The sequence below is a fragment of the Mastigoproctus giganteus genome, chromosome 6 (assembly GCF_048544385.1).
Source record: "Mastigoproctus giganteus isolate SK-2022 chromosome 6, ASM4854438v1, whole genome shotgun sequence".
Lineage (NCBI taxonomy): Eukaryota > Metazoa > Arthropoda > Arachnida > Uropygi > Thelyphonidae > Mastigoproctus > Mastigoproctus giganteus.
The window spans coordinates 119,891,379-119,915,207 of NC_143580.1; the positions used below are offsets into that span (position 1 = coordinate 119,891,379).

The 23,829-nt window shown below is 36.1% G+C and overlaps 1 protein-coding gene across 2 annotated transcripts in view; it reads right to left on the bottom strand.

Moving 5' to 3' along the window:
- Positions 1-8,508: 8,508 nt before the first annotated feature.
- Positions 8,509-23,829, bottom strand: part of LOC150084538 (trypsin-1-like) — a 119,867-nt gene continuing 104,546 nt past the window's right edge. For both annotated transcript variants that reach the window (XM_090375301.1, XM_090375302.1), the window contains exon 6: positions 8,509-8,831. In XM_090375301.1, the coding sequence (XP_090231427.1) occupies positions 8,616-8,831 (216 nt within the window). In that variant the 3' untranslated portion in view covers positions 8,509-8,615. The remainder of the gene's footprint in view (positions 8,832-23,829) is intronic.

Below are 23,829 nucleotides of genomic sequence, written 5' to 3' on the forward strand. Positions count from 1 at the left end.
CAGATGGAATATTAGGATACACAATGCCCTTCTTATTCTTTACAGTGTATCTCTACATTACATAAACAAAGGTAACAGTCATCATAGTGGTTTATAGGTTCCACCAAATCATGGGAATTGCAAATGGAAGTCTTCTTTTTATTCTCCTTCCACAATCTATGCTTCAACAGGTTTTGACAAACTGTGTGGAGCCCAAAGCTTGGTCACCAAGTTTCACTCCAAAATAAGCACAACATGCATTTTTTAAAGCTTTTTAAATATCTTGTCTTTCTTGAGAACTAATTACTTCCACAAATATAATAAAATAAGTTTGGATTTTACTCACTTTTCAGCACAAGTTTGACAACCTCAAAAATAAACTGAACTCATACTTTGAGAGCATGAAACATGATACATTAAGAGCATGAACCTCTCAAGGTCAAGAAACAAATGACTGAAGGGAGTATTGTCATATGAGATTTACAAATTTCCGTTTATTACTAACTTAATACAATCATTTCTTACTTTACGTGTGTTTAAATTGTGCAATTTATGAAAAGTGCAACAAGAGGCCAGCGTGACAGTCTGCCATTTTGTTTTGCTGAAGGTTGTCCATTACTAATCTATTGGAAGTGCATAATTTTCTTTTGTGCTTATTTTTACTTATTTTTTTGTTGTTACCCTTATCACTAGCAAGAATCCTCATAGTTTTAGTGGAAGTGATGATAAGCACCCAAGGATTGTGCTTGAAATTAAATTGGAGGTGCTGTTAAGGGCACACATGAGTGATGTGCCCTTAAAACGGCACAAGTCACTATGATAGAATGCATGAAAAAAATTGCTTGCTACATGGATGAGTGGCCAAAATAAAAAAAAAAAAAAAAAAAATTAAGCCCTTTTCAGCAAGTTCAGGATGGTTTGAGAATTTTCATCAACAGTATTGTTTACATAATGTGAAAACGTGGAGAAACTGCAGCAGCTGATAAAAATGCCTATGAAACTGAAGGCAATCATAGAGGAGGGGAAGTTCATACTCAAACAGATATTCAACCTTAACGAAATAGGTTTATATTGGGGGGAAAAAATGCCTGATCATACTTATATTTCCATTACTGAAAAGACTGTGCCTGGCTTTAAGGCTGCGAAAGATTGGCTAACACTTCGGGTTTGGTGCTAATATTTTGGGGGGATCATATTCCCTATAGACATGTACATGCCCTAGATGCGAGAGTTATTTTTGTAGGCCTATTATCGCATTTTTTTGGTGATTATTTACATTGTGCTAATTTAAATTGCATGGGATGTTCCGGAGCGTAACCCTTACATAAATTAACAAGTCACTGTACATTCAATAATACAACTCATGACATCAATTTAAGTGATTTGTGAAAAAAAAAAAAAGGTACTGAGAGCAAAAAACCATTTCTGAAATCAGCTTAAAAAATTTAGTTAAAAATAGCTATTAGTTTACAAACATTGAAACCCATGCAGAGTGGTGTTATTATTGTGGCTAATAGTCAGCAGCTAACAATGTTATTACTAATAAAGGCACAATGAAAGGAAACCAGGCTTATTTAGTAAACTCAAAAAAAGTATGAAATCTGTTACGTAATTTCATCCAGATATATTCAACCATGCTGAAATTTGTGCTAGTTTTACAAGATAGGTAATAGATTCTATAACAATTGATTTTGATTTTGATATAAAAAAAAAAAAAAGACTGAAAGAAAATATTCTTATATTCAATTACTTTAAGTGCATGCTTTCTAGTTTGTATTAACTTGAGAATTTTAATGCCATTTATATAATTTATTCAACCTTTGAACATTTTAAATATCTTAATTGTTTCCCCATGTCTAGACTTTTGGTCTAGACATGGGGATTTGGTCTAGACTTTTCAGCCCACAAAACTGAAATTTCTCTTTGTCAGAATGCATCTATACACTAATAACCAACTTTGTTCTTCTTCCATATCTATATGCAATACCCAAGATGTGTCGTGTCTTATCTTATAATTAGCAATGACTGCTTGTGCTTACTATAAAACACCATATTTTGCACTGGCAGCTTGTCAGAAAGAATTTCATGTTGGGTTATACAATTTCTCCTAATTCTTTCACATTATCAAATGCTTTGATTTTTGTTGCTTACCAACTAGTAAAACAGTATAAGATTACTATTAGTGAAATGTAAAACCTTACATATTTTAACTGCAGTTTTTCACGCTGACAAAATAATTTATGTAAGTCTTGAAGCACACACACTGTGGTTATCATTAAGCACCCTTCCAACCTTTTGTATCAGGAAAGGGTAACACCATCAGTGTCATTAACAAATACCAGTACTTTTTATCGGTGTTCACTACAGTAATAATGAATACATGACTAAGCTGCAATATGGCCACTGTTGAATTTAATTTTTTTTATGATATGAACTCTGAAAAAAAGTTTTTCAAAAAAAAAAGTTCCATAATGATAGTAGTAATTAAAAAAAATACATTCAAATTTTGGATCTTTTGGCAAGTTTAACAGTTTTGAAGCGCTATAATGCAGTGAGAAGGAAATGTTTCTTGTTAATTTTTTTAATTTTTAATAGTTAATTAGCAATACTGTTAGCCATATGTTAATGAAATATCATATTTCATTAGCATATGATAATGAAATATATTCATAACTACAAACATTATTTTATAATAATCTAAAAACAACAAGATGGTTATGTGTGTATTTTTCCCCCCTTTCTGGAGATGCCAGTAGTACTGTAAAAATAAAACAGTCACATTTGTAACTATAATAGTTATGGGAAGGAGGGGAAAAAGTGAAAACATTACATCCTTTTTTTTTTTTTTTTTAAATTTCATCTGTCACCTTCTACACAAACTCTTTCAGAAAGGCTGTATTATAAAATAAACAATTCAATGAAAAGTTTCCTTGAATGTTTACTTCTCTTGTAAGAACATGAAGATAAAAAGAAAAAAGGTTGCTGCAGCCAATTAAAGTTTCATTGGCATAGCATTCTCCAGGATATCAGAATAGCAAAGATTAAGCAGTAGTCATGTGACATAAAAACAACTTATTTATTTTTGTGTTTTCATAATTCTTGAGAGATGAAATGACATCTTTCATAATATAAGGATTATGCATACTGCACATATACTTGAGATCAGTATAAAATATAGGCTTTGTGCCGTGTTACCTACATTAACCCACCTGGACAGGCTTAAAAAGTAACTGTTATTCCCGACCGTACAATTGATATTAAACTCATTGCAGATGATGCATTGCATGACATAGAATGAAACTAATTTTGAAGTTTGCACATTTTATTAAAACCTTGTTTTTGTTTCTAGCTTAAAAGAATGTTTATAACTTGTGCAACAATATGATCCATTTAATTATTTTGTTGGATAATTAGGAAATATAAATAACTAAATGAAACACTGTAGCAGAAAAGAGTGGTGAGCTACAGGTTCACAGAAAAGTGTTTCATAACTAAGTTTGAAGCATCATTTGATAAAGCCACAATTTCAAATTTGTCAGGGATGAAAGCAAAATCATGAAATTGCATATTTACACAAAAAATAAACAACAACAATAAAATAAAACAATAAGTGAAAGAGTGAAATAATCTTCATTTGAGCAGACCTCTGAATGGGTGGGGGGGACATCTCAAATATAGGTCATTGAGGGGTTCTTGGTGTAAAAAGTGATGTTCAATTGAGCTCCATGCAGTGAAATCAATGAAGGAAAGGGGCAGGAGCTGTAGAAGTGCTGCAGTGGGCAAGCTCACTTTTGAAAACAAGTTTTCAGTTTAACTCAGGAGCTAGCAAACTTTCACCTGCTATAAGAAAACATGCTTCAGTCTTAGGAACTGATAACAGAAAGTCAGCTTGCCACCAAACTAAATTCACAATTGACCTCTTTATTATACATCAATAATAAATAAATTTATTATCAAGTTATAATAAGTCAATGAAATAATATATATATATATACACAGTATATAGCTTCTGCCCAGTTTAATAATTTAATACTTTTTTTCTTGCTTGCACATTCAGTAATGTCATAATATCCTATTATTTTTTTTATCAATATTATATATAGCTTCTGCAGTGCATGCATATACACTGTGCGGGGCATACCTAATACTACTTTATTAGGTATGCCCCGGCTGTGCATATAAATGCAGCAGAACAACCTTTCTAGTATCAGTTAAGCATACAAACCATAGCAAGAATGGGGAACCTGAGTGATCTAGCGGACCTCAAACGTGGCATGGTAGGAGGTGCAAGACGTGATGAACAAAGCATCTCTGAAACAGCAGTTCTCCTGCACATTGTGGTTCACACACCACAATTTCAAGGGTGTATTGAGAATGGTGAAATGAACAGAAAACATCCTCTCAACAGCACTCCTGTGGAAGAAAAGTGCTTGTTGATGAGAGAGGTCAGAGGAGGATGGCTAGAATTGTGCAAGCAAACAGATGGGCCACAATGTCGCACGTCGCGTCAGAATACAACCTTGGTGCGCAGAACAAAATATCGCAATGGACCACTAGTCGCACTTTGTGGCAAATGGGCTACAATAGCCGACGGCCACATTGTGTACCTTTGTTATCAATGAAGAACAAGAGAGCACACCTCCTGTGTGCACAGCAACACCAGCACTGGACTATCGCAGATTGGAAAACAGTTGCTTGGTCTGACAGGTTGAAGTTCCTGGTGCATCATGTATGGAAGGTTCAGAATGTGGTGAAAACAACAAATCCATGGATTCGTTGTTTTCACCACCTTGCATGGTAGTCATCATGTCTGACAACTACCATGCAAGGTGGTGCTGGCAGTGTTATTGTGTGGGGAATGTTTTCTTGGCACACGTTGGGTCCATTAATACTCAGAGATTCATGTCTGAATGCCACATCGTACCTAAACATCGTTGCTGACCAAGTGCATCCGTTCATGTTGACAGTTTGTCCTCAGTCAGATAGTTACTTCCAGCAGGATAATGTGGCAGTGCACAAATCATTATGGAATGGTTCCAGGAACACGACAATGACTTTTCTTTGCTGCAGTGGCCTGCTCAGTCTGCAGATCTCAATCCTATTGAACATCTCTAGGATAAGCTGGAAAGGGCTGTTCACTGCTGGTCTACATCTCTGGCGAATCTCAAGGAACTGCGTGACGCACTCATGTCTGCATGGTACTGCACAATGTTTTCAGCATCTTGTTCAATCCATGCCTAGACAAATTCAGGCTGTTTTGAAGGCTAAAGGAGGCTCAACATGCTACCTAAGTAGGTGTACCTAATAAAGTGGCAGCACAGTGTGTGTGTGTACACACACACTTCATTGGATCTTATCAGCACAAATCACCTCAATGGCAAACTGTTAGTAGAAATGCAATAACACTTTCCCATTTGTATAAAATGGTAAAGTTTACCATTTCTACTGATCACAGTCATCTATAAATCTGTTTTGACTCATGTTTCTAGAATATTTGGAAACACTAGGTGCAAATGAACATGGATTAAAATATACTCTACACCACATTTATATTTCACAATTTAACTAATTAATCACTGATGTACATTAAAGAAACCTGTGCACTGCTTTTTGTCTTGTTCTTGCTGACGCTTTGTGGAAGAGAGCTATCCAGGATGGGGAGAATAGTAACTCTACCAATGGCAATTTTTGTAGTCTTTCCGTATATAGAGTGCATCAAAGGCACTAATTTTTTTGATAGTGCACAACATTTAAGACATTGGATCAGCGATTTGGATAGTATGGTTTTCTGAAATTGAATGGCATGTTATGTTACATCACCTTGTGCTAAGTTCATGGAATTAAGAATTTGTTTAAATTTTTGCTGTAGCTTAGGAAGTCTCTGGAAGGAATATCAGAGCATTTTTGCTTCAGATGTGTAGTGGTTGAAGCAACATAAGTGTGGCTCTGTCAGAAAAATCAAATGGGAATTGACAGATTTCAGTTTGAAACAATCACTGAGACTGGAATTGAAGTTTTTAGATCTTTCTGTATACAATTATGATTGCTAGTTTACCTATTTGTGATACATTCAGTGGATAATGTATAAGGAAAACATGTATGAATTAACGAAATTTTTGGATGGCACATACATACAGAAAGAATATACCCAGTGCCTTACCATAAGATGGCCTTGACAATGTCTTCCACACAACTCTACTCCTTTCCGTCACTAAGCTAAAGGATTGAGGCAGCAAGATTATAGATGCCTCCTACAGAGTTACCAATAGGTTTGGTTCAGTGGACTATCTAGAGTCATTGGCCTGCAAAAACTATTTCAGAGATGTAACGTGAAATGTAAGGAATATTTAGGAATAGTGGAGTGCACTAAATATGCATTCCACTACTTCCAGCCTCTATCCAATGCATTACCACCAATTTGTTTATCTAAAGTGGTAGAGCAGTATCGCGCTGGATGAAAGCATCCATCACGAGTATTAGAAATATTAGGATCTGGAGAGTTGAAACAGTAGCTCACCTAAGAAAAGGAGAAAACAGAAATGAGATCATCTAAAAAGTTAAAATTAGAAGATCAGTTAAGATTGCATTTAATTCTGGATTAAATTTAACAAACATTACTTGTGGCACCTCCATAGCCAGGTGGGCAGGGGCAGTGTGTAGCACATGCTTCTTGATTAGACTGGGGTTAGAGCCTGTGAATGGAGGATGTGGAAAGGTCAGGGAATGACCACTGCATATCCCTGGAGCAATATGGCCTTAGTTGCTAATGCTCCTAAACACCAAATAACAAACAAACTTGTTGTGACTTCAACATTAACCCTTCAAAGTTATAATAAATACTAAAATTTAGTATTTGTTCAGTATGGTCTGAATTTTTGATTTGCCTCACTGATTGCATTAGAACTGGAGAAGTCTGGCCGTAAAAAAAAAAACTCATGTTTGATAATGATGGCTGATAAATACTGCCCAATGCTTAGTGTTTGCGACGTGTTACTTTTATTATCATAACTGAATATTTAATTTGATTCTTCATCCATAAATACCTCAAGACCTGTTGAAAATATTGTTTATCCACTTGCAATTCAATATATGAGGTATGGGGGGGGAGGTTAAAAGTTCCCAGACTGTTACAGTCATGTTTGACAAGTTTTAAAATAAACAGAAGTGGTATTTCATAGTTCAGCTTTCCTCAAATAGAGTACAGTGATTGTCCAGTAGGTTTCAGGTTGCAAATAACAACCGCTTTTCTTAGAAGTGTTAATGACCTGTGTCAGGATTTTGCAATGGCACAATGAACTGGAAAAATTAGCAACAGAAACATATGAAATGTTAAAAACTGTTTATGATGATGGAACAGTAAGTTGTACTAGTGTGTTTGAATGGTATAAGCAGTTTAAAGATGGACATTATGTTCACGATGACCCAAAACATGGGTGTCTGTTGAATTGTGTAAAGGGCTTATCATTTAACCCTCAGAATGATGGCTGATGAGTTAGATACGAATAAGATGATTCATCAAATATTGAATAAAGATTTAGGGAAAAGGAAGTGTCAGTGCAAAATTTGTCTGCACAACCTCAAGGATGTACAGAAGAAGCAACAGTGTCACATGAGCAAATTTGTCAAGACAATCCTAATTTCCTCAACTGTATTGTCACTGGAGATGAGCAAAATTATCACCAAGTCCCAAACATTTCATTTACAAAAGTCCAGGATTAGGACTATGCTGATCGTGTTTTTTGACAGAGGGTGTGATTTGTAAGGAATTTTACCTGAAGGGGAGAGAGTTGATGCTGTATTCTATGTACAGGTGCTTAAAGACTATTGAAGTGCATTTCCCAAGTGAGGGCATAATTCAAGGGAAAGCAGCTGGTTCTTGTTGTGAAGATGGCATTGTACAGATTGCCCATCTAAATTTAACAATCGAACTGAACCTCATCTCTTTGGGTGCCTTCACAGACTGTTTTCAGAAGGATATAATAAGTGATTTAATCAGGTGAATAAAAATAAAATTATTTTTATTTGTGTGCTCCTTCACTTTGTGTTTTTTTTTTTTTTTTTTGCACCAGTCCAGGAATTTTATTGCCACACCTCATACCTGAAAAACTGGAAAAATGAAATGACCTTTAAAAAGACAAATTTTAAAAAAATAAATAATAATAATAAAAAAAAGTTGGTACAGAACAATCATTATTAAAACCAATTCCACTTCAAAATGTCATTCTTTATCTTATATCTGACATCAAGATTTTTCTGTTGTAATCAATGTACTCCATTTTGTAAATATCTTTTTATACAAGTGAATACAGATATTTTCTTGAATGTGATTCTCAAAATTTTAGATCAACACAATTAAACAAACAAAACTAATATTTAATAATGCAATATAAAACAAGGCACTGTACATATTCAGGTTAACTTTTCATTACAAGACATTTTAAATTAAACAGAAAGGACAATTCAAATTTCAGTACATGAGTATACAGAATGATAGTAATGCTATTTTTTCAGATATGAATGCTTGTAAAAAATAAATAACTTTAACTAATGAATTAAAAAATTACATACATCAGTCAGGTCACTGGATGTGTTATACCTAACCTGATAAAAGTTCAGAAGTCTGTTTCTTGTGTGTGTTATTTGGTCCACTGGCGATTAATTAGTCTACGGCTACGTTTTGATATGTCTTGACTTCTTCCCTCCAGAACACTTGTAATCCATGGCAAAAAAAATGAAACACGGCTGTAAAGTCCAGGTAATAGTTCCCTTGCACATCCAATACCTGCAGACACCACACCAATAATAAAATAGCGATCATTATCACGAATAACCAGTGGGCCTCCAGAATCTCCCTGAAATAAAATTCATAGCCACGGTTATCAAGCTACTATAGTATGAATTACACTATATTACTTAGATTTTATATACATTTAATTATATTTTAAAGATTTAGTTTCACAATACAGAGAAAATTTATTCTAGGTATTAAAGTAAAAGTAATCACTTCTTTGTTAACCATTGCTAAGAACTTCCCAAGACAATTCCCACACTTCCAGGTGCTTCATTATTTGTATTATTACCATCTAATACTGTTTCATTATTAAAATAAAATTTAGTCTGCGATTATCTGGACATTATCAGTTATATTTAGAAAACTCAGATGAATAGAATTCATTTAATAAGGGCATATTAGGAGTTACATGCATGTTCACTTAATTACAAACAAGCACATTGCAGATGAAACAGAAAGTTACTACAGGTTAAGAGAAAGAAGTTTAAAGTACTGCTACAATTAAGAAAAATTATGGGGGTAGCAACATTTTAATAGGTTTGCTGCCTTTATTCACATAAGTGAAAATAGCACTAGGAGTGATACATTGCAGTGCATATCTGTGTTCAAAATGCACCCAAGCTCGGTGCTATAATGCATGAGTGGTTAACCAATGAGTGCTGTATATGTAAAGGCACGTGAAATAACTACTCAGCACACTAATCGAACACTTTGCAGTAATGCTCAGCTTTTGTTTATAGACTCGGCACAGTTTTATTTGTTCTTTGCTTATGCTGATGTTAGTATATGATAAAAAAAGAATAAATCTTAATTTTATAAAAATTAAGGATGGATTTTTTTTCCAATTTACAGCCCAGCACAAAAATTTGCTTTTAATTTTCAACCATCGTGTCAGAATTTTCAGAATGTTGGGATGTTGATTTTTTTCAACGTTCCAAAAATTACATCACATTGAAATGAATCCTCTCACATTCAGGTGGCTTGAGTGTTTTTAAGTAACAGCGGGTGGATTGACAGAGAGCTTCGAAATAACATCAGGTTTAAGGCAAGAGGTTTAGTCACCACATTCATAGCTGTCAAGAATGATATGCAATGTAGAGTGGCAGAACAATGTGGACAAGACCAGATGAAAGTGATGCTCCTCACAGATGACTTCTATATGGAGAGAGAGAGCAGGGAACAAGTGCAATAGCAAGTTGATGTGCAGACTAGTATTGCCAAATAATTTGGACTGGTTTTTAGTCAGGAGAAGAGTGAAGTAATAGTTCTAAAGAGGAGTGGCGAGCCTGACTGATACATTACAATGGAAGAGAAAGAGCTGAAAATGATTAACAACTTCAAGTATCTAGGAAGCACCATCACAAAGAGTGGAGAAACAGATGAAGAAATAAGTAGAAAGATACAACCAGGGGCAATTTCTATAGGCAGACAAGAGATCTGATCTAGAACAGACCACTGAAGTGCTATATACCAGACCTATTATGTACCACTTGTGACATATGCATCTGAAACTTGGACTATGAGGAAAAAGGATGAATGCAGGGGGCAGAAATGAAGTTTGTGAGGAGCATAGCCAGAAAGACAAGATGCAACAAAATCAAGAATGATACGATTAGGGAGAGAGTTCAGGTAGAAAAGCTCCAGAGTAGAATTGAAAGGTCCCATCTGAGATGGTTCAGATATGTCAAGAGGTGTTTGCCAATATGAATGTTGGAATTGTAACAAAAGACCAAGAATGAGGTGACAGGACATGATAGTGACTGATGTCTTTAAGAGAGGAGGAAAATGGAGAGAAATACATGGACAGGACATGATGGGGAGGCTTCTTATGTCAATCCCTTGGAACAGCAAAACAACAACAGACGAGTGTTGTGCTGTTCTGAGTCCCCTCAGAACTCTACTTGGACATCAACATAAAAAATCTTAAGCAACTCCATATCCCCCTCCCAATTTAACAATCTTCCCAGTCAAGAGGATTCTCCCCATCATTCAATTCACCTTCCTCACACAGGAATAGGCAAGAAAATTTCCAATATATCTGGAACCACAACAAGAGGGTATTCTTCATTGGGAACAAGAAAGTTCTTTTCTCTTCTCCAACAATTCAAACTGTTTACTGGGTGACCAACGTGAATTAGCCTGCATTGGGTAGTCTCACCAACACTTTGAATCATGTATGCATGAACACTCCAGTGGAGTCTTTAGGCTTGGGAACCAGTGCCCTTGCATGCCACTGCATTTCAGAACAGTGAGCATATAATAACTGAAAACCCCCACACTGAATTAAAGTAGCGATCCCCGATAAAAAATGCAGAGTGTTAATGGAGGCCTAGCGGATTCAAGGTTCAGAACCAGCAATATGTTTCATTTCCTGTACTAGAAAACAGTGTCTCCAGAGTTCCACTTCTGGATATTCTCTTCTAGTCAGTTATGCAAGTTATTTAGAATAAATTTATGTCTGAAAGGAGACAAATTCTGCTAAAAAAAAAAAAGCTACAATGGCAAAATATAAACATGAAACTAATATAGTCACTTCCACTTCAGAAAACCATTAACAACATAAAAATGTAAAGTTACATAAATGCACCTATTAATGTTTTGTCAAACAAAAAGTAATAAACAAAACGATAATTGAGACAAAACACATTTTTTACAATAATTAAACAGTAACAGGGCACCTGATCCCCGTAGCAGACAAGTCAGCTAATAGATGAGCAACAAATGTATTCCACATGCTGAAACTAGCAAGTAAATGTGGTAAAAATTTAGTAAATAGTTGTTCAGGGCCTTTTCACATATAATTCCAAATGAATTATTCACTTCCAAGATTGCTCAAATAAAAGTTTAATGCGGAACAGTTATTTTGCAGAGGGGCCTGCCAGTTCCCATGTGACAACCACCCTTTTAACATATCCAAGAACTAATTTCTCATACAGGTACTATGAAAATTGGTTGTATATGCAAGGATGTAAAATGCAAAAACCATAAGTAGTGTTAAGGAATGACCAACTAGCAGCTAGGAATAAAAGTATAATACGTAGAATATAAACTAGATATTGTAGCCATTAATTCTTTCAAGTTTAACTTTTTCGCCCCACTTATGGATGCAAATCTTAAAAATTTCATCCTCATTCATTTTACTGATGCCTCTCAGAGCCTTAAACACCTCAATCAAATTTCTTCTAAGGTGTCTAGTTTCCAAACTCTGCAACCCACATATTCGAAGTCTTTCTTCATAAGGACGCCCTTTTGCCGATCTCGCCAGGCAAGTTACCCATCTTTGCACCCTTTCAAGAAGCACAATGTCTTTCTTTAGGTGCAGTCTCCATACTTGAACACAGTATTCCAAGTGTGGTTTTACGAAAGCCTTATATAATGGGATTATCACGTCCCTATCTCTACTTGCAAAAGTTCGATAGGACACCATGGGCCTTCCTTGCAACTTGATTACAATGCTCAGAGAATTTCATGTCTGACCGTATTGTAACACCCAAGTCCCTTTCCTCCAGTACTGGGTTTAGTTGAACTCTACCAAGTGAATATGTTATTTTGGGATTACTGTTTCCTAGGTGTAATACCTTACACTTTGTTGGATTAAAGCATAGCTGCCATTTTTCTGACCATTCCTGAAGTCTATCTAAGTCTCTCCGAAGAAGCTCAAGCTTGATAGTGATCATTAAATACTCTACCAATTTTAACATCATCTGCAAATTTAGACATCACGCCCTCTATCCCTTCATCGATGTCATTTATGAAAATTAAAAACAACAGTGGTCCTAATACTGATCCTTGGGGAACCCCACTTCTTACATCAACCCAATCTGAGGAATAGCCATTTATCACAACCCTATGCCTCCTGCCTTGAAGCCATCCTGCTATCCATCTAAGGATTTTCCCAGCGATTCCAACCTGTTCCAGCTTGTAAAACAACAGCTCATGTGGGAGCAAGTCAAAAGCTTTGCTGAAATCTAAATAAACTATGTCGAAATTATTCCCTAAATCCAGCTCGTGAGTGACCCTTTAAAAATAGCAAACCAGATTTGTTAAATATGATTTTCCCTTTACAAAACAATGCTGTGTATCCTTGAGAATTAATTCGATACAAATTATCCTGAATTCCACCCTTGATCATTGCCTCCATGATTTTCCCTACCACTGAAGTCAGACTGACAGGTCGATAATTTCCCATTGCCACAAAAGGTTTTTCATTTGTTAATATCGATGCAAAATAACTGTTGAGTTAATCTGCAATGCCTGGTGTATTTAATACTATCCCCTTTCCCTTACGTAAAGTTCCGATCTGGTTTGTCCTGCTCTTCTTGGCATTTATATATGTGAAGAATTCCTTATCCCCCCCCCTCTTTGCTCTGTTTTCTAGTGATTTCTCATAAACTGCCTTTGCCTGTCGAACCTTTTCTGTGGCTCTATTACAGATCATCTTGTAGCTGTTATAGGCTTCAGTACTTTTTATTGCTCTGTAACCTTTCCATGCCACCTTTTTCTTCTCAAGTAATGTGGCAACTTCACTATTCATCCAACTTGAAACCCTCCTCGTGGAGTATTTTTTTAATGGTAAATACGCATTCAAGGCATCTGTGATTAATGTTTTAAATACGTATTCAAGGCATCTGTGATTAATGTTTTAAAAGCAAACCACAGTTCAAATGTATTCATTCTGTGTGTGATATCTACCCAGTTAATAGAGGCCATGTAGTACCTTAAGGCATCGTAATTTCATTTTCTGAAATTAAAACCCATTCCTTTGACTTTTACTGCTGCTACCTCTCTCATCATCATCATCATCCACCGTAGAACTCCGTGATCACTTCCTGCTACTGGTTCCTCTACTGTCAGCCCTGTTATGTCATCTGATTCATGGGTGATGATGGAGGTCTAGGATATTCTTTTCTCTAGTACTTTCCCTGACATGTTGATACAAATAACAGTCATCTAGTTGATTTAAAAATTTTGTTCCCCATATCGAGTTTCCTTCCCATTTATTCCAATCAATTTGAGGCAAATTGAAATCACCCATAAGACATTGATGCTTACTTGCCCATTCCATTTGCATGTAGAGGCTTTCGTCATAATCTTCACAATAACCTGGTCTGTAGATTACTCCTACCTGCATTATACCTTTGTTTCCAACTATCTCACACTATACTGATTCTATACTAGCATGTGAAACGTCTAAACCCAGGAAAGCTATCGTCGCACTCAGGCTGCTTCTGATAAGCATTACCCCACCACCCCTTCTATCTACCCTATCCTTCCTAAATACATTATACAAGCCATACTGAAATTCATCATCCCCAATTTCCAGGTGGCACCACGTCTCCATAAGCCCTAGCCTATTATGTCTGCGTTACTTGTTTTAACCAGCAGTTTGAATTTGCTCATTTTATTGACGAACACTTCTAACGTTACTATATAAACAATTAAGACTTACTGTTCTTGTATATTTAACAACCCTAACACAACCCTTAAAGTTTTTAAGGCTCTCTTCCCTGGCATTAGCTACCTGCTCACTTGAAACGTTTCTGCCCCAGAACATGTAGATAATATGTCCAGTTGGGGTAACAGATAAGAACTCTTGAGGTATGTGCAAGAGTTACTTTGACCAATATTATCAGATAAATGCATGTCAGTATTACCCACATCCCCCCCTAACTACCAGTTTCCCTGAACCTTTAAGGTATCCTCAATAATACTGAAATATTTTTGCACCACCTTTGTTTAAGTGTATCCCGTCTCTACAACACAAATTCCTTCTACCTACAAGTGTGGTCTATGCTGATAGAAATTTCCCCCTAAAGCCTTGCAGAGACCTTCAAGTCTTGAGTTAATCCACAAGGCTTTTAACATATAATCCTGCCTATCGTGTCTGGGCAGAATTGCAGACACAGACATTGTGGCCTAGCTCACGGCATGTCCTCAGCACGGTCCTGTATTTTTCCAACAAATCGTCAGATTGTGTACGTGTAATGTCATTAGTCCCCACATGAATAATAATATTCTCTTTACCTCCCTTAAAATCTGACAATCTGTTGGTGACGTCATTAATAGTTGCTCCTGGCAGATATACCCCAGTTCTACTCCACCTATCCTTATTACAAAAAATATTCCCCGTTTCCCTGACAATGGAGTCTCCTAATAAAATAATGTCCTTTTTAATCAGAGTAGTTTGCACTTGGTTTTTCTGTTTTGAGGCCCGAATCGGGTGTGCATCACTTGGTAGATTGTGGAGTATTGAGTCCCTGACGAGCTCCCAGGTGTATTATTCTCGAGGGCAAGCACCCGTTTTTTTCAGGGAGCTCAAAATTGTTCCATCAGTGCACCAAATTGTAATTTAAGGTCGGTGCACTCCTTACATCGATCACAAAGAAAAGAATCCCCAGGTGAGCTATGATTAGTCACCAGGTCGAACTTGGAAAATATTTTTATAATTACCATTATAAAATTAGCTAAATATCAATGAAAATTAACTTGTGTTCTTCTGGTACACTCCCTCTGGAGTTAGATGTAAAAAGAAGGGGCCTTAATTACAAGCTTAAAAGATAAATACCAACAGTCACTAGGAGAGAATATTGGATGCTCTCTATGAACTATGGCAAACCAGATAGATGACTACCAAAGGGGAAGTCACCAGGAGGGTTCCTTCCTCGGGTTACCCAACCCATCCCCTTGGTATGCCTCTGGTCTCTATGCAACCTTCTTGCTTACAGGGTACAGTTCCCTGAATGCAGAACTATCTCAACTAAGACTCATCTGGGATCCTAAATGTACCTGTGGATCAGATGAGGATTGGGCACATGTATACATGACTGTCCCAATTATTCCCACATATGTATACTAATGTCAAAGATGGCATTAACAAATCGTGGAGATGAACATCTATTCATTTCTGATGAAATGCTGTGCATTTGCTTAAAAGGTCTTTGAGTCGAGGAGAAGTAGCCAAGTTATGACCATCCAAACTGACAATCACAACTACCTGAAACACGACAAATCCCAATATAGACAGACCTAAATAACACTGGCCTGTCCAGATGCATTTCCCACCCAGATAGCAGTTTTATATATGTTAAATGTAATACTGTATATGTGAATTTGAGTACTCTATATGTTTATGTGAATCAGTAGGTATAATGTATATGTTTTTGGTTATTTGAGTATGTTTTCTTTGGCTAGTTCCAATGAACTTAACTGTGAGCAGTGGTTAGTAGTGTAAATAATGGATGCCAGTTAGTATGTATTGAAAGTTTATGCTAGACTGGAGATCTCATTCATGTCGTACAGTGTGAATGTGAGTGAAGGCTTGTGTTTCCAGACTGTTCATGTATAGTTCTTACCAGTGAGAATGTATAACCCCCTCCAAATTATCATATCCCCCATAATTCAATATAAGTGTGTATAAACGTATCTTTATTTCCCTGTGTTTTCATGCATATGTGTATAAATATTTATGTGAATGAATATGTCCTGATATACTTATATATGCTTAGGCACTAGAGTGTATACATGTATAAAAGTGTATGAGTACACACACACACACATATATATATATATATATATATATATATATATATATATACATTCATTTATATATTTATGGAAACAAAAGGAACAATTGGAAACATGTTTTATGGGATTGATTACAGAGGTTACTGAGAATTATATGCAGAGTTAAGAAACTTAAAGCAATATTCTTATGGAGGTTTTAAAAGAAACCTCTCAGAGTGAGTCTGAAATAGACTAATCAGACATTCCAGTTAGGAGTCCACTGCACTTACATTAAGGTTTTCATTGTACTATTTAGTTTCTTCTGCAGAAAACTTAGAGAAATAACCACAGTATGATTAAATCACCATATAATCAGACATGAGAAGTAAAGAGTTAGAGATGCCCTTGACTTCCTAGTGCACAAATCATTTCTCATCCAAACTAAATCAGGACTTTCCCTTCCCTATGACACAAGCTTCATATTGACAAACTGACAAGCACTAACCCAGACCCATGCATCACTTCTAGGTGTTGTGGAATGCATTCACTCATGGAGATGGGTAGGCATGTTCTGGCTCACAAGTGTAGCTATATATGCAAACTACATTTTCTAAAAAATGTAGTTAAGTGACTCTCACATAGAAGTCATCAGAAGTTGCAACAGTATTTGCTAAACAATTCAAATTAACATGCTCCACTCCATAGGATGAGGTATATTTGCTAAATACCTAGGCAACTTATGAAGTGAACAATGCATCCTAGCAAACTTAATTTGTACATAACTGCACACAAACTGAGGTTATTGTCCTATCTTTACAACATTTTATATAATGCATCTTGTGCCAAATCTTTCATAGAAAAGTAGATTCAAATTTATACAATGTTAAATTCTCTTAATACAACTACACATTTTTTGTATGTCAGTGTGTTACAGAAGACAGAAATCTGGTCTAAAACAGACAATATAAATTAGGCTTGATATAAATACAATCTAATGTCGTGGCAACAGTATTACACGGTATACCTCAGTATTGTATTACACCACGAAAGGTATAACTTTTTTTTTTTTTTTTAAATGAAACCCCCAACCACAAAAAAGGTATTGGAACCTATATTATTTAGTACTTCGTAAAATAATAAGAGAAGTTTACCTCAATATAGTACGTAGAACACTTCCATATGATACTCTCCAGAAATTAAAACGAAAAAATTCGTTTTAATCTCTGGAGAGTATCGTACGGAAGTGTTCTACGTACTATACTGAGGTAAAACTTCTCTTATTATTTTACAAATATTGATATCAATGTAGAACGTATTGAGCATTACAGCTCTGCTTCATACTATCTAGTATTAGTACTGTATGGGTTGTAAAGATAGAAGATATTTGTTGACATTAAACTTGAATTTCGGTACGTAATTTTTTGGAAGTACATGAGAAGGAAGGTTGTCCCAGAAAACAGAAGTATGTTTGTTTTTTTGTTAGTTATTTGGTTTTTAGGAGCATTAGCAACTAAGGCCATATTGCTATGGGATATGCGGTGGTCATTCCCTGACCTTTCTGCATCCTCTGTATTTGGTGGTCACAGGCTCGAACACCGGTCTAATCAAGAAGTGTGTGCTATGTACTGTTGCTCCTGCCTACCTGGCTACGGAGGTGCCTGACAGAAGTATGATAAACAAGGAAGAGTTGGTTCATGAGTTTGGATTTGGACGGTAAATGGATGCCAACTGGTTGTAACATCTGAGAATTGGGGGTGGAAGGACTTTGTAAGAGATAGGTCATTAATTTTAATTAACTTGACTGGCTCTTTTGAATAGAGTATAGAAGACGGAAGTTTTGGGGTACCAACCGAGATAAAACAATATTCCATGAGAGGACAGATCTCAGATTTGAACAGAGTGAATAGTTGTTTTAAAGAAAAGTAACACAGCAAAAAGAGAATACCCAGTTTTTTGGCTGCAGAGTAAGTAATATTTGTGATGTATTTGAGCCAAGAGAGATGAGTAAGGATGAGATATAAAGATGAGCAAGAAAAGTAAGCAAGTATGGGCTTAGCACACCCAGGGTCCTGAGCTGGATATCATCATTCTTCTCTTTCTTGGAGATTTCCTTCTACTTCTGACTGTGTGTGTGTGTGTGTGTGTGTGTGTGTGTGTGTGTGTGTGTGTGTGTGTGTGTGTGTGTGTGTGTGTGTCAGGGTAACTCAGAATTTTTTTTTGGCTAGTGCAGCATAAGGCTTCCTTGCACCATATGGTTAATAATAATAATAAACTTGAGCCAGTTAACCTATAATTTAGGTTATTCCTAATAGAGATGTCATATTGTCTAGAATATCCAAGTGTCATTGCAGATGACCTAAGAGCAATAAATACTTTTTGAGAGAAAGAAGACAGGACTGAGTTTAGAGGGATTAAATTAACTAAGTTTACTTTGCCACAATGAAGAACCATTTGGAGGCAAGCAATTGAGGACTTGGAGAAGATTTGAAAAGTTGAAGCCATTTGTGAAGTCAAGGTTTTGCAAATGGGCAGGTGGAACATAGTGTGCTATCATAAGAAAACCTGGAGATAAGATTTCCAGACAGTGTACAGTCATTAATATACAAGAGGAAAAAAGTGGGAAAAGAACTGAACATTATGAAACACCAGGATTAATGAAGAAGACAGAAGCCATCTACCATCATTCACAAAGAGTGATCAAAGAAAACTGGATACCCGATTGCAAAAAACAGTTGGCCATCCATAAGATGGAATCTTGTTTAGAAGACCTATGCAAAAAAAAAAACAATAAAAGCCTTAAAAAGATCACGGACTACTGCTTGAGTTTCAACAAACTTTTCCATCAAATTTATCTAAAGATGAGCAATAGAGGCCAATATATCATCAGCAGATCAGCACTGATGGGATCAATACACTCATTGATCACATGGAAGTTCAAGATAGTTTAATCTTCCAATATCACACCCTCAATTTTAACAAAAACACGAGGCAACACTATCCCTTTTTTGTCTTAATTATAAAAAAATAATTTAGCTTTTTCCCTGAATTAACAATAATCTATTAATTACAGTTTATAATACAATTATAATTGATATACCAAACCCAATTAAAAATACTGAATGAAAATAAAGAGAAACCAATAATAAAGTTATCACATATATATTTTTAAGGATTTAAGGTCACCAATCCCTAGATTGAAACTTGATGTTTACATTGGAGCTGACAGACTGAACACGAATGTCTGTATTTTTTTAGCTCTCCCCCCCCCCCATTTACCCAGCAAAATCAAAACTCTGCAGGAAGATTAGACATCTGTTGCTGGGCATCTCACAGATGCCATGTGAGAATGGGGGTTGCTATTGTTGTTGCTGTAGGGTTTTAAGCGCATCAGCGACTACGGCCATATTGCTCCGAATATACTGCCTATAAATTGCATGTTCTATGGTCAATTTTATGTTTTCTGGATGAAAAACCTGAGTTTCTGCAAGGAAAAAACTGCTCTCCTCGCCCAAGACTGACTAACTCAACCACGTTGTGAAAAAGGCTCATAATAACTCCTTGCATTATGAATGGGACTCAAACTCTGGTCTTTTCCACCCAGTGTGGCAAGGACAGCAATTCTACCAGCTCCTACAAGGACAATGGGGGTTGCCTAGAAGAAAGGTAGATACTTTGCTCACCTGGCAACTGTTAAACACCTAACAAAAATCAATTCTCTTAATTTATATTATTTCAAAATGAAATAATATAAATTAACAGATACTGATAATAACCAGTTAGAGAACTGGTGAGCAAAGGTACACAGGAGGATTTTATTTCATTTACAAATAAAAAAAAAGTGGTGCCTGTCAGGCACCATGTTAGCAGTGGAAGGTTAAGAATTGGCAGTTGGTTAGCAGCAGATTAGGAGTAAGCACAATAGGGCAATACTTTGATGGGAGAGATTTGTCACTCCTTTCAGAAACTGGCTGGAAATTAGCAAAAGCAAAAACACCAGCACAATAAGAAAATGCAAAAAGGCAAAGGCAACAGAAGAGGAGCAAGCTCAGAACACAACTTCTGATAACAAGTGGAGAAATGCCATCAGGATCTAGAGCTTCGTTCACATCAAGATTGTTCAGAATTCTTCTAGTATCCTTCTGTCAAACGACCACACGAGGCAATGAGCAAGTGTACTGAGTAAACCACCTACTACACTTTGTAGGAGGTGGTTTACCAAGATCATAATTACAAGAGTTGGAAGAAAAGTAGAATGTACTGTTTGCTTTATTATTAGTCAAGGATGCAATAGAACCATCCAGTTTTAACAGATGTGGGAGTATAGATGGACAGAAGTTGCAGTGCCAAAAAGTTGCAGCTTTGACAAGAAACCAGAATGTTCAACTATTCAGACAAGATAAAAATTTTCTACTCTTAGCTTATACAAAATAAATTTGATTAATAAGAAAACAGAGCTAGAAGGCTCAATAGGTTGTACATTGTAACGATATTTAAAAGATTAAAGAAATTACCTCAATGTGGAATGTAGAACAACTTCAGAAATTCTCTCCAAATGTAGACAGATAAAATAATTTAATGAATTCTTGCACTCACAGCACCATGAATGATTCGACATGCCTCAGAATCGAAGGTCGAGAATCCCAACTCAGCCCCAAAATACATCAAACCACACCCACAAAACTATGAGTGAGAGAAGACATTGTATCAAAATTTAATTTAAAATCACTGTGATGAAATAAATCAAGACGACAGAATTTAACAATTTTAAGAAACTTTCCTTCCTTAAGCTGATTAAGCTTTGACAAACTGTCTTGATCACAGATAGGAAATAATGCGGTGTGTATGTGTAAAGATATTAAATGGAGATATTTATTCTGGTGCATGTGCATAAAAAACCATGAATTCAAAATGAGGTAGAGGCGACGTATATTGACAGAATTTGCGTGTAACTTAATTTCAAGGGTTTCAGTGATTAAAAACTTTGTGCAACTGTGTTGGATGTTCAGAATTTTTGCTTCATTAAAAAGAAATGTATGAACGACTTTCATCCATGGCATGAAAAGCCAATTCTGATGCAATTGCACGCAAAGAACGGACCAAAGTGGCATGCTGTTTCATCGTCAAATCTAGAGTATGCCAGGTCGAGCCTTGATACAAGTCGCATTCACTACAGGATATATTGTATACAAAATCAGTTACTTGTACTGAAAAGAAGAAAGGAAGTGCGATTTTTTTTAGAATGGTATGTATATATCCAAGGAAAGGTAAGTGAAAAAAAACTTTCTGGATGTTTCCCTTTATTTCTATGGCTGTGGGTGAAGAAAGTTTCTTTCTGAGAAACAATTTAACCTAAGCCACCCTTGAAATATATCCAAATTTCCCAGGGTAGTTTTTTCTCTAATTGGAACAATTTCTAATCACCAGGTGACACTGTCTATTTGAAGTTTCATTTCAAATGTACTGAACTAACTTTCCTCTTTCTATATTCAAAGTATTTCAGCTCTTTAGAACAACCTTCCTTCATATAATTCCAGAAAATTAAAATGTTAATGAGCTTGTTTTCCTAACAGTTGCCCCAGCAGTATAAGATTAACAACCTACACTGCTATTATACAAACAATAATGCAAAAATATTTGCTGATGCTATTGAGGCAGTGTTAGGTGGGTCTGAAAACTGCTAGTTTGGGGGATACAAGGACTAATAGATTAACAGTAGCCACTGGAAGAGGTGAAAGTGATTCTTGCACTGCTTCTATTGGAATGAGCAGCAGCCTGGAAAACAAAATACAGGGTATTTCAGAGACTGCTGGGAGTCATTGTGATACAAGTAAACACATAGGCTGTGTTAGGGTAGCTAAGAATAGGAAGAGGTGCATGTATACTTGTGTGTACACCAATGCTAGGAGTTTAGTAAATAAATTTGATGAATTTGAGGTATTGCTCAAAACATCAAAGGCAGATACTGTTGGGATATCAGAGACGTGGTGTCACAGATATAAGGAATGCAGAACTGGAATTTGCAGAGTACAATGTGTACAGAAAGGATAGGAAGGGAGGAGGGGTTATGCTATTAGTTAAGAAACACATAAAATCCAAAGAAGTGAAGCCAGTCTACATTGCTGGACAGTGCAGTGTCGAGTCAGTTTGGTGTGACATAAGCATTGGGAGATCAAAATTGAGTAGGAGTGTGCTATAGGCCTAATGACTGATTAATATAATAAGAAACTGTACAGGGAAATAGAGTGCTCCAGTAAATCAGAGTGTCTTATAATGGGGGATTTTAATTTCCCAGATATTGACTGAAATTTGTGGGTAAGTCACTCACACACTAGCAAGGCTTTGTGGATTTATTGGATGATTGTTTTCTACATCAGCATGTTCAGGAGGCAACTAGAGAAAGTAATACTCTTGATCTGATTATCAGTAGTGATTCTTCATGCATTAAGAATCTGCAGATAAAGGAACCACTAAGTGGTAGTGATCAGTGTTCTGAAGTGGTATTTACTCAAAGAGGTAACTACCATCAGTAGTAAAGGGAAGAGTTTTTGCTTTCGTAAAGGCAACTACAGTGGTCTGAGACAGTATTTAAATTCTATATGGTGGGACCAACTGATGATGTTGCCAACAGCAAATTGGAAATGGGAAGCATTCAAAGAATTAATCTTGGAAGCTACTAGGCTTCATATACCAAGAAATATTGTTCAAGGTTTAGGCCTATATGGATGTCAGATGAACTAATGAGACACGTTGCAGAAAAGCAAAATGCATGGGATACATATAAATTGTTTAAATTTTTCTAGCAGGAATAAGGTGATGGACAGCTATGATAGATATAAGCTGGTCTGTAATCAGGTCACAAAGGAGATTAGGCAGGCAAAGGCAGATTATGAGAAATCTTTGGCAAAGGATGAAAAGAAAAACAGCAAAGAGTCCGAGTCCTTTACCTATATAAACTCTAGAAGGAAAGGGATGAATCAGATTGGTCCACTGGATATTGATGGTTCAACTGTTGATGATCCTGCTCCAATGACTAACAAACTAAATGAGTATTTTGCATCTACATTCACACATGAGGAGTTATTCAGGGAGGAGAATGCCAGAGGTGAATTAAACTCTGGCAGTGAGCAAGATGATTTTGTAATAACTGAGAGGAAAGTGGAGGAGAAATTGTTTAAGATAAACATAAAAAAGTGGATGGGATCTATTCAATTATATTAAAGAAGGCAGCAAAGGAAGTAAACAAAACCTTAGCCATAATTATGAGTGCTTCCTTGGAATCAGAGGAGGCACCCATGGACTGGAGATGTGCAAATGTCACCCCATTCACAAAGGAGGATCAAAGGCTGACAAGTAATTATAGACCTTTTAATTTAACTTCTGTTCCAGGAAAATTAATGGAGGCACTGGTTAAAGAAGCACTGCAGGATCATCTAGACAAGACTTCAATTATAGCTCGGACATAGCATGGTTTTGTTAAGGTGAAGTCTTGTCTGACCAATTTGGATACTATGATGTCGTCACAAAGGAACTGGATGCAGGGAATAAGTTTGACATAT